The sequence below is a fragment of the Fringilla coelebs genome, assembly GCF_963513975.1.
Source record: "Fringilla coelebs genome assembly, chromosome: 3".
NCBI lineage: Eukaryota > Metazoa > Chordata > Aves > Passeriformes > Fringillidae > Fringilla > Fringilla coelebs.
The window spans coordinates 34,794,627-34,807,708 of NC_140030.1; the positions used below are offsets into that span (position 1 = coordinate 34,794,627).

General features: G+C 39.0%; 1 protein-coding gene across 1 annotated transcript in view; it reads right to left on the reverse strand.

Moving 5' to 3' along the window:
• ME1 (malic enzyme 1) overlaps positions 1-13,082 on the reverse strand; it is a 155,214-nt gene that overhangs the window by 28,914 nt on the left and 113,218 nt on the right. Inside the window, exon 7 of the mRNA XM_084202238.1 lies at positions 8,183-8,292. Within this exon, the coding sequence (XP_084058364.1) occupies positions 8,183-8,292 (110 nt within the window). The remainder of the gene's footprint in view (positions 1-8,182; positions 8,293-13,082) is intronic.

Sequence of the window (13,082 nt, forward strand, 5' to 3'; positions counted from 1 at the left end):
AAGGAAATTAAAGATGAGGCCATTAATTATTTTGAGAAGCCTGCAAGAACTTGCAAGAAGGAGATCTGCCAGCTCCTACAAGGCTGTTCCAGATCACCACTGCCCTATATGCAATTGCCTACAAGCCACACAGCTGAGGGGAAAATTCATATTGCTACTGATTTTTCCTTCATAAAAAGTTTGAAATGGATATGACCAGCCTGACAAAAGCAGCTGACCCAGAATCTGCATATTGGACAGTTGCTCTCAATAAGCAGCTCCTCTAAATTTGCTATTCACAAGTCTTTTTTCTCAGAAACAAGATGAATTTTAAAGCTGAGATAGCAGTAATCCCCACATTAAACACTATGAGATGGCTCAAAACAGGCATTCATACTTCATGCACACCGACCATTGATTGTCAAACATATGTAGCTAAAACTACAGGACCTAAAAGAACAGAAGTAGTAAGAAGCCTGCTACTGCTTCTTTGTACTGTACTTTTCTTCAATGGCATCATCTGGGTATTGAAGGCTGGGTTTGAATCTGTGGTTACTAGGTAGGATCATCTAAGTTTCAAGAATGGTTACTTTTTCAAAAATAAAAGGTAATGCTTAATAAAATTTAAGAACACATTTTAAAGTTAGAAAGTCACTTTTTGAAGTAAATCCGCTTAAACAGTAAAAAAATGTGCCTTCAGAAATACGTTTTTTACATGCTTTTGATTATGACTTTTCACTTCAATCATCAGAAATACAGGACACCTTGTTCTCAGCCCACTTAATGATTAGACCATACAAATTTGGCATTTTTTACTTCTTTAGTCATTTTTATGACTTGTTCTGTCCCTGATTTCTAAATAAAAAATCTTAAAAATGGTTCCTCTGAGGCATGGCTTTGGGAACAATAACCATCAGGCTGAGACACTTCCACCTCACAGTCTCCCAGAACTAGCTTGTTTCTTTCACAGATGAAATTAAGTCTTCCCCAGGCAAGTGCCAAGCTGGTAAAGACCAAAAATGGCAAAAAAGAGAAGTCAGAGTGTGCTGTCAGTTTCCCTTGGTACTCTACGAAACAATCCTCACAACCAGCAAGAAAAAAATACCATGGTCTCGTTGGATGCCAAATTCTTTCTCCTATTTTATTTTACACAGCTGTGCTCGCAGGAGAGGCAGAGGAGGGAGCCTACATAACACAGCTTATTCCTAGGACTATCAATCTGCTCTCCTGAAAAGGAAAGCTGAGCTGGAGCACTATAAGATCCCTGTTTTCCTTGAGGTTTGGTCATTACAGCACCCTGCCCCCATCAGAGGAGTTCTCAGAGAGCCATGAAAGCTGCTCTTCAAGATGCTTTGTGGTGACAGAGTCAAAATGAAACACCAGAGATTTATAATGAATGGGAATGCTGGGATACCACTTATCTTCATGGCTCATGTACTGTTGCTAAGCTTGTAAGCCAGAAAAATGGACTGTCATTAAGTATTACCAGTTGGGATATTTTTACAAACTTTGCCACTACGTGATCTTCTGCTTTAAGGAAAAATGGAAGATATATGAAACATAAATAAAATCCTGCATTAAATGTCATTTTGCATTGAATATTTGCATAGGATGTGAGCTACTGTTACCTGTATGGTTATCATGAGGGTGATTCAGAACAAAGCTTATATTAGCAATCGATAAAGGCTTAAATACGACTTTTCTCTCAAATCACAATTTGCAAAGAATTGTTCTAAAAAGGGTGTTTAGAAGTATTCCACACCAATTTTATCCAGCCTTTTAACTCTGAAAGGAACAATAACCCAGTTTATTAGATTACTGAACCCACTATCACTGCTGCTGGCAGTGGCTGTCATCACTCCTCGTCAGCAGCTTCCCTTATTCCTTCCCACTGAAGGGGGGCACCGCCAGCCTGAATAGCAGATCTGTTTAACCGGAACTGCTCTCAATGACGCCATGACCTTACATTTCACCCTGAATACTGGCTCAAGTTTTTGAAATTATTCAAAATTCAATTCCCATCCATCTGCCAAGGCAGATACAAACCACTTTCTGTGGACATCACGAGGTACAAATAAAATTTTGTCGCTTTTCTGGCTGTCATTGCTGTAGGAAGGGGAGAATCGGTTTGGCCAAAGCACAGGTAAAATCCCTTGTGTGCAGGATAAAATAGACATTGTTCAAGGATATGATTTTGAAAAACCATTCTATTCTCCACAGATTTCTAGAAGATTAATCAAAGCAAATTTAACAAAGGATATTTTCCTAAAGCAGGGTCAACTGCTGCAACAGCAAACATTTCATTATAGTTTTCTAGGAAGGTAAGTCATGTCTTGAATAAACACAATAGATGTGAAGTATCAAGGTACACTATTCTATTCCAAGTCTTCATTTTCTGTGCAAGATTCTTTAGCCTTGTAACAGTAAACTGCACAACTGAGCATTAATATGTTAAAGGAAATCCACAGCCTTTTGGGGCTGACACACTATAAATGCTTGGGAGCACAGACTACCTTTTCAGCAGATATAATTGAACAAAAGAAATGGACAAAGGGGGGGAAAAGCCCTTCAAAATTTGAGGAATAAAAACTTAATTTATATTGGATGTAATTTAATTTAAATTAGTGAGAAAAGGGCTTATTGCACTGAAGCCTTTGTCCGTTATTTAAAGCTTCAAAAAGTAAAACTTGTAATCAAGTGTTAGTAGTTCCTTTACGTAATTTTACCTAGCTCATTTTAAAAAGCTAGCAAACAGTAAGAGGAGAGAACTTTCTGCAGCACATCCAAAAACCTGAGGTATTCATTCTGGACTAAGAGATTAGGAAGTGGTAAAACTAAAATTCATATTTCTCAACACACAGCATAATAGAAATCACATGTTAACATTGCCAGCCATCCAAATAGCACTTCACATTATGCCAGGGAAAAAACTCCATTCCTATCTCCTACACTTACAGGGAAAAAGGGGAGTAAAGATCCTATGGAAAAGATGAGATCTCAGTTGCTAGTGAGGCAAATGCTACAGCTGTGGGTAGTTGAAAATGCCCCTCTTTGAAGAGATGGAAGCTCCTTCTTCTTGCCATGAATGGGCTTCGCAAAGCTGCATGTGCACACTGCCCTGCTCTGCAGCAGGCAATGAAAAGAGGGGAAAGACTGTAGGCAAGGAGAAATGTAGCCTGTCTAAAACACCAACCATCTGGCACATTTGGAAAAGGATACAGAGTCCCAGCAGCACAGGGTGGCTGAGGCTGGGAGGGCATTTAGTGCGACTCCCTGCTCAAGCAAGCAGGGCCACCTGGAGCTGGCTGCCCCAGAACATGGGGAGAATGGATTTCTTTTTTAAACCCATAATGAGCAAAAAGAGAAACAGAGGAATACTTGTACATACATGAGCTTGTGTATACACATGGAAAATTACACAAAAGCTACAGTAGGGTATTTTCTTGAAAACACACTGATTTCAATGTAAGTTTATCACTGAGTAACAAAGAGGTGATATCCTGAATATGCCAAAAAAGAAAATACACTTCACATAACCCTACAGCATATGTCTTAATTGGACTTTTTAAAAACTATTTTATTTTTAAAATTATTTCATTTTTAAAATCTCAGCATGTTTCACTTGAAAGCCAATGTCTCTGAAAGTAAAGCACATGTCTATGAAAGAAGTTTTATGCAGTTTGTATATCTTATCAGAATTTGAGATATATGATATAAATATCTGAGCTATTGTATGTCACTCCGCTCTGCATTTTTCAAAATCCCGGTCAGAGAAAGAACTGAAAGCCCCATGCCCATCACAACCATAACAACAAATCCAAAATCTTCTCTACAATTTGATTTCAAGAACTGAAAGTTCCAGGTACCGAATGTATAAATTTTTATATTAATGTTAAAAGAATTGAATCTTAAAAAGGACAATGTTTGTAACACAGAAATTCTGATCTGAGAATGGCACTAATTTAACATTTAATTGATCGCAACATAACTTCCAGGTATAATTTTCCTAGTTTTTAAAATGGCAGTCTGCTGAACACTTAACATACATTTTAAATAAAATCAAAATGCAAAATTAAATCATTATATTTAGTTATATGTGGTCTACATTTTTTACATTATGTCTCTTTCTTTTCATAAAATGTTGATGCACTCAAACAACACAGCTGTTCAAAACTAATGACATCTAAGGTCATGACGGATACTGAAGTTAATTCCAATCCAGTGCAATCTCTCCGTGTAAATATTTTTATTGGCATAAAATACAGGCCCTATGTGCATTGTGGGGGAAAGCACTGCAATTGTGAGCACAGTGAAGCTACAAAAACTGTAACTCCAGTATTACAGAGTAGAGAAACACTTATTTTATGTAGATTGTGTTATACTATAGAAGTTTGTCATTGTCAATTGAGACAATTTTTAAGTACAGAAGGGGGGAAAAAGATCCAGAAAAGTCTAATAATTGAAATAAGCGACCTACATAGAGGCAGGAAGGCTAGAGAAATTTATGCCACTATTTGCAATGTATCCATGTCAGCAGTGACTGCAACCTGTGACCACATGATAAGCACCAGAAGACCCACAGAAAAAATGCGCATCTCTTAAGACACACAAACGTGCCTTAAGCCACTGACTGTGCCCAAGTAGCAAAAACTCTTCCAACAGACTCAAAGTCAAAATGGGTGTGGAAAGGCAGCACTATGGCACCCTGGGTTTGTGAAGGGCAGGAAGGTGTGGCTCAAGCCAATGGAACCCACCCACAGGATTTCAGCACTGCCTTGTACCTAGGACTTTGGTTTTAGCAGACCTTAAGAGACTTGTTCAACCTCCCTGCAGCAGGCAAGGGAACTGGTTCGCTTCTTTAAGGAAATTTTTAAACTGTGAATCCCAAGCCTGCTTCCTTCAAGGGTTCACACAGAGAACATCTCTCACCCTGAGAAACAGCTTTGTTTAGCAACATAGCTCCCATGGGTCCATTCCCAGGAAGGGATTGGAAAGAAAAAAACCATCACATATCATATCTTTTAGAAAATTCCACCCTTTCCTTATGACATCTCCTTCCTAAATATATTGGAGATGAGCAAAGCTAGCAATCTGACCTAATTCTAAATGTTGTGAAGTTTGACATTACAAAATTGATTCATATTTCTCCCATATGGGAAGTTATGATCAAACCTCCCCCTCAGTTTTGGAAAAGGTTCTCTAGTAGCTAAAACCAGATAAAAGTATTTGTTTTAAACCAAAGGCATTCTCTGATTTTCATTTCCAATAATCTGTCTCAGTATTTCAGAGAGAGGAAAAAAAAGCACCAAGCTGATTTGTGGTTAGAAAAAAAACAAATAGGAATCCAAGGGAAAAAGTGAATATTTTCTCCCTAAGGAAACATTGCTATTGTGTTTGTAAGAAGATATTTTGAAAATACAGATACGGAGAAATTAATGTAATTTCAGAGGGAAGAAATTCACCCTCGATCCAAAACCAATGATGCTTTCTATAATGCTAAAGTACTAAGAAATTTATTATTCCAATACAGATTATACCATCTGGTCAGAGTCCTGTTCACCTTTTTCTCAATTCTGTGTACAGAAAGATAACGTAGAAAAAGTTACAAAGGCTTCTCCAGAGTAAAGGATGTGACCGTACTGTAGCAGGGATTGAGACTGTTCCCAGAAATTCTTAAATATGTCTATAGGTGATCCTTAATGGCCAATCTTTGGTGGTTTTCTGTGACCAGTGTTTTGGCAGACTTTTTCCAAATGTTCTGCAATCGTCAGTTAGGGGTAGGCTGACCCTGCGTAAATAGCTGTGAGCTAAGAGAGGGCAACTGCATTTGTCCAAGTCGGTATTTGCAGATGGCTATATGCAGCTTGCCATGTTTTCTTTATCTATTTTAGTGTCTATAAGAAATCAGGATCATATATTAGGGTATTTTTTAGACTTGAGATACTGAAAGGTCCTCATTGCATCACTAAGATATATAGGGATCCTTTCTCTGGATATCTTATATAGAGAAAGAAATCTTCAAGTCTTTCTATGAAAGATATTAAACATTTCTTTTGATCTTAAAGTAGATTTCTCTTGAAAAATATTAGTACTAGGAGAAATTGTGTTTAAAATACCATGTAAGCACTATCTTCAGAAGATGATGGCAAATTAGATGCAGTGTCATATTTCTTTGCTTTTATTGGCTTGGCACAACTTGTCAACTTTACTGTTGTAGAAAACACAACTTGCATACACTCTTTCAAGTAGCCTGGAAAAAGTCACGCTATTTATAATCTGAAAATCTCAAAGGATTGATAAAGAAGTTAGCACCATCCATTCTCATTATAGTTGCTAGGTGAAAGATCCTTAGGGTTTATAAAGCTGGAAGAGGAAGACCGATGAAAGATCAATGGGCTGTTGTTCTACTTCCACACTACAGGAGAAGATGACATGCTATGAAAAAAAAAGTTACTGAAGGTAACTATGGGGATATGATGACAAATGACAGAGACCAGAAATAAATGCATCCACTTTCACCTCTTGGAAGCTACACAGATATTAAGGATGGAGATCACCCAAAAGTCACAGGCATTGTTTGTGAAAATATCAAAGGCCCCATAAGCACAAATTAGATTGCAGAAAATGAATAATTAAAAGACTGCACATGGCTGCACTTCTAAGGAAGGCTGATAGCTGCTACAGCAGCTGAGACAAAAGCCAAAGGGATGCCTTACAACACTTCTGAACATCAAGACACCTCCTTCTAAGGTGCAGGAGAGAGAATGAAGTGGTTTGAAAATGCAAATATACAAAAGGCCTCATCAAGTAAGTTTACCCATAGCTGGTACACTTTTGCTGAAAAACTCCCATTTCTCTGAAACCACATTCTACTTGAGTCTCTTTCTCATTCTGCAAGGAAAGGGAATTCCCTGTGGGAATCAGGCCTCTAAACAACCAGGGAAACTTCCAGATGCTGTTTGGCCTGCTATAATGAAGTGCTGTAGCCATGGCTACACTCAGACCCTTCAGGGTAGGAAGCACCATGCATCTTACAAAAGGAAATGATATTTTGTAATTAGTTTATTTCCCATCTGAGAGGTTGTCCTCCATAATCTGTTTCAGATGCAGAAGTAGAACTCAACCATGCTTATAACAGGAGCAAGCTTCATGTGGATAGTCAAATCCCTAATACCAGAAAGACAAGGACTATTTGAATCCACTGCCATGCACTGAGTCACTGAAATATGACCTAGGTCCCAAGCATGACTCAACAAGGACTTGTGGAAAACTCCAGCTCCTAACAGTTGGCTTAAAGTGTCACTGAAAGCCAAAAGAAATGAAGACAGGTTAGTTTCCATTTTTGACATGTCACTGCTGAGACTTTCATATACCCAAGGAAACATCAGGGATAAGAGGTAGCTGGATACCCAGGGCGCTCTCTGGATAACTCTCTCCAGCAGCTCATCTGACTTCAGACTCCTCTCAAGGATGGAAGCCACTGCCCTAGAGAAAGTTACTTTCCAGTGCTCTTTTTCTGACCAGATATAAGGCACCCAGACTAGTAGCATACACCACTTCAGCCCCACTTGTCTGTCTTCTTGGGAGGGAGGGATGAGATGCCTGTTTAGACTGAGCACTAGGGAATCCCCCTTGTTGACATTTCCCACCCTAGATATTTTCCTTTTCCAGCTCATTCCACAAATGATTCAGATGGGAAAAAGAGAGTCAAGGGGATCATTTCCATCTAAAACTGAGTGAGACTGTGAGGAAAATTACATTAATATTTAACTGAGTTGTCAGCTTAAGAACTGAAAAACAGTTTGACATTTATCAATCCAGTTGCATGGAGGAATAGTGGAGCTGCTGTCACCGCAGTGACAAAAAACCAGGAAAGTACAGTCCAGGTTTGAGCTATGACATTTGCTCAAAGATGTCAGTAATTGATATGGGGAAAGCCATTCACATATTAAACTATTAAAAAAACCCCCAAACCTGAAGAGCAAACATCTAAATAAAGTATGAGGTGTAAATGTGAGATGAAAGGTTAAGAGCAAATGCAGCTCACCAAAAATTCATGCTGAGGAAACCCAAGGCAAACTGTGACCTGTACATCTATAAATATCGCAATAAAGCTGATAGATTTTTTTTTCCCTCTGGAAATTAAGACTTATTTTTCTGACTTGTGGGAACAACAGTGAAGAGAAGAGAAGAAGTTTGTTACCTTGAATGTCATCATTGAAAGTGCAATACTTGTTACGGTACTTGTGCAGGAGGCGGAATGCATTGGCGTTAGCAAAATCCTCAAACTGAATGAGGCAGTTCATGCCATATCTAGAAACACAAGAAATTATGCATTATGTTAAAAAAGTTTCACAATTATACATTAAAATGCTAATAACATTTGTGGTAAGATTTTGAATGCAAGTATAATGTAAATCATACAAATCTCAACGTGTTTCTGTTATATTTGTTATCCTTACATTCATACAGATTATTTAGAAGGCATAATCATACTATTAATAGTATGTACTCAGTTCTAAGTTACGAATAGATCATCACTGGAAAAGGCATTCACCCTCTGCAGGCATCTCAACAGAAGTATCCACTGAGCAATTACCTAGTGAACAAAAAAAGGTCCCTCCCAACACAAACCACCCTATAATTCTGTGGTTGTTTTTTTTTTTTTTAATGTGGAAACTCAAGATTCCTGGCACTAGATTTGTATGTCAATACCCAACAAGTCAACAATTGCCCTGCTGTGCTAGTAAGGTAAGTCCTAAAATGAAGTTAGTAAGAAGTTAAATTAAATTAATATTGTCACTATAGATCATGGAATGGTTTGGATTGGGAGGGATCTTAACGATCATCTTGTTCCAATTCCCTGCCATGGGCAGGGACATCTTTCATTAGACCAGGTTTTTCAGACCTTCATCCAGCCTGGCCTTGAACACTTCCAGGGAAGTACTGAAGTCCCTTCCAGAGACAGGGCATTCACAGCTTCTCTGGGCAACCCATTCCAGTGCCTCACCACCATGAGACTAAAGAATTTCTTCCAAGTATCGAACCTAATCCTACTTTCAGTCTGAAGCCGTTCCTCCCTGTCCTGTCACTACATGCTCTTGTAAATATCGCCCAGTCCTTATATGCATTTTCAGTAGTACTGTTTCTGGATTTTTTGCATACCAGTCACATATGGCATTTTCAATTACTTTCTTACAACAAAAGCAAAAAAACCTCACAAAGCAATGAAAATCTATCTACAAAAACTACATAAAGACTGGATTCAAGCTCACAGAAATTTGCAAGAGGGCAAGATCTCAGCAGTACAATCAATCCTGATTGAGCTAAAGGAGGTTTTCCTTATTTGCTAACAGCACAAATGCATGAGAGACAGTCAAGCTGTCAATTCATGCTGCATCCAGAAAAGCAATACATACATATAGTAAGCAGTTCAGTGTAAATACATTGAGTTTTTTTTTAAACCATACACGTGCTTGGCAAGCACATTAAGCAAAGCTATCAGTACTTTAAAAAAACCAGAAATTCCTGTGACTAAACTCATTTCCATGGAAAACACATATTTACAGCCATATTACAATTAGCCAAATCTATGGGGATTCCACTGGCAGGAATGGTAATCCTTAGTGAAATAAATACATCTTCAGGTTTGATGGAAAAACCTGGACTTCTTCAGCAGCATAATGACAGGCAACTGTTTAAAAGAAAATTTGGCAAGTCCAGTACTGTAAATCACAACTGAGTTCAAATAAAAAAATAGCTAATTTCTAATTAATTTAAATTTCTAACCTGCTTGAGTTTCTGACATAAATTTCTGTGACTCCATAAGGATCCAGCAGTTGACAGTTGCATAATAATATGAAACTAATGAGATTATCACTCTGGAATCCTGGAGCTTGGTTATATGTGGTTCTTGGATGTCATTAGGCTGGTCTGTTTCTTTATTTTACCATATATAACATTCCATTTTCTCATCTGCATTTTATTTTTCTCTGTTTTCTTATCCATTACCTTTGTAGACAAAGACCAAAACTCCCTGTGAGTTATATTAAAAGAGCGTCCCTGTAGAAAATAATCATCCTATACTGGACACACTATCCATATGAATTCTCTAAGCCAGATACCGTGGCTGTTTAATTAAAATGGAAAAAATGCAGGCAGCCTAAATCTGGGCCTCTGAGATTATGGCATCATAGCAGAAAAATTTCTAAGCAGCACTCTTCTGCACTGCACGTGTAACACCTGACATCCAGGTAAAAACCTGAGACTTCAGTGCTGCACACAACCAGCAGTACCTCATAAGACTTGTGAATTATGACATCTATGTTCTCAAAAAAGAGACAAGAAAATTATGCACTATTTCTCTGCTTGGAGTATTCTTATCCTCAAAAGCACTAACAGATGAGACATACAGATGAGGTAATACAAAATAGTTAATATCAAGCATTTCAGAAAATCCCTTAGCAATAATGAATTGGCTACAAAGGTGCCACACAATTCTGGAAGCAGTGACCATACCAACAGAGCCATCAATTCCTCTATGACCTCCACATCTTCCTATCACAATCATTTAAAGCAGGAAGTTGAGCCAAAACCTAAACCACTATTTTCCCTCCTGTATCACTCTGCAATAACCTTCCACCCTTCTCACAGGCTGATGAACAGTTTTTGTTTCAGTGGCTTGTGCACTATAAAGGGTAACTGCTTGAATCAACCTTCATGGAAGCAGAACATGTCTTCTCTGTTTGCACCTCATACCCTGCTGTCATTGCACATTTTTGGCTTGGATCTGCACTTCTTTACAGGTGGGTAGGGAACACAAATGACCGCAAGAAGAGAAGGGAACCAAGCCCTTTGGTGCTTGTCCATGTGCAGTTATCAAACCCTGCTGTGCCTTTCAAACCACTCAAATTCCAGTACTGTGGACCACTACAGTTCTGTGAGTCATATTATCTTTCAAACATTAGGAAAAGAGAAAACAAAGGCTGGCAGCTATCTTAAAGTTTGACTGTCTCAACGTCTTTCATCAATACTAGATACAGCACAAATTGAATTCACTGCTCACTGAGCTTACTCCGATGATACAGTGCCTGATCAGGTAGGTGCAGACACCAGTAACAGATGTGCTACAAACAAAAGCATCAGATTTATAACCACCATTCAGCGACTGTGGTTGATTACTAAGAGGGAGCATGTTAAAAGACAGCAACTTCAGGCATGTCAAGAAGATTAGGAGACAAAATTAGAAGAAATTGTCATGACAGAAAACTCGCTTAGAGGTAACTTTTATTTCAAAATTAGTGGACTACCTATTTAATATGATAGCATGAAACAATAGAGTGCTTATTTAAGTAGCTAAACTTCATAGTCATACACCTTACAATTTTATCTTCCTCTTTGAAATCTGAAGACATTCGGATCTCCAACATAAACGAAAAACATTTTATTTTGATTATCACCAGCAGCAGAATTCCTGAAGCAAGCAGACATTTTATTCAATTATAATGCTGCACAACTGGGAGTGTTGATCTGCAGAAAGGCTCTGCAGAGGGATCTGAATAGGCTGGATCTACAAGCCAACACAGCAGTATGAGGTTCAACAAGACCAAGTGCTGCATCCTACACTTGGGTCACAACAACCCCAGGCAGGGCTACAGGCTGGGGAAAAAGCAGCTGGAAAGCTGCCACACAGAATAAAACATGGGGATGCCGGTTGACAATGGCTGAACATGAGCCAGCATATGCTCAGGTGGGCCGGAGGGCCCATGGTATCCTGGCCTTTTATCAGCAATAGTGTGGCCAGCAGGACCAGGGCAGTGATTGTTTCCCTGTGCTTGGCACTGGTGGGGCTGCACCTCAAGTGCTGTATCCAGTTCTGAGCCCCTCAAGTCAGGAAGGACATTGAGGTGCCAGAGCAAGTCCAGAGAAGGGCAATGAAATTGTTGAAAAGACTGGAACACAACTCTTGTGAGGAGCAATTGAGGGAGCTGAGGTTCTTTAGCCTGGAAAAAGGAGACTCACAGGTGACCTTATCACTCCCTACAACCAGCCACAAGAAAGATGTAGCCAGGCTGGGGTCGGCCTCTTCTCCCAGACAAACAAAAAGGATAAGAGGACACAGTCTCAAGTTGCTCCAGGGGAGGTTTAGGTTGAACATTAGGATTTTTTCACAGAAAGGGTGATTAGACATTGGAATGGGAGGTGGTGGAATCACCATCCCTGGAGGTGTTTAAGATGAGACTGGATGTGGCACTTATTGCCATGGTCTGGTTGACGTGGTGGTGTTTGTGCATAGGTTGGACTTGATCTCAGAGGTCTTTTCCAACCTGACTCTGTGATATGAGTCACATAAAACATATAATGCCTAATGGCTTGCTCAAACCAGAGCCAACAGTTCTTCTGCTATCACTGCTTTTGATCCAGGGATACACAAGGGATAACTGGGAAGATGTAGAAACATGTAACCAACATGAATGTTCATACTGAAAGGTGGTACAAATAAATGGAAGAAAAAACCTATCCAGTGGGCAACAACAGTCCTAACCAGAAGAAATTTTGAGATCTAGTTCTACACTGTCAAAACTATAAAAAAATAAAAACAAAAACCCCAAACAAACAAACAAAAAAAACACCCCCCAAAAAAATCTTGCGGTGTGCAACTGTAACAAATGCATTAATGAATTCTTTAATATTTTTGTGCTCTGGAAAACGGTTCTCTGATAGCAATAGCTTGGCTTGAGTCCCACCTAGGACTGATGGATTTTTGCAAGCAAATGTTCTGTAGCTGTGAATTCCTCTCTTTGGCTGTTAAAGATGTGCCACTGCAGTAGCTGATTAAACAAATATAAATTGTCTCTAGAAAGTGATAATCCAGATCACTGTTTCCCCTTGTAAATCCTGTTTTGTCACTCACGCCTTTCTGTGTACTTGGATTTTAGATTCCTGCTCCAAGTCACACAGGCAGTCTGAATCAGGATCCAACTGGATAGAAGTACAAAGCCATATTTCCTTTGTTTTGTTATGAAGAGAAAATGCAGATGAGAGGTGGCAAGCATGCATCATATTTGTCATCAAGTATGGGAGGCAAATGCTGGACAATGGAT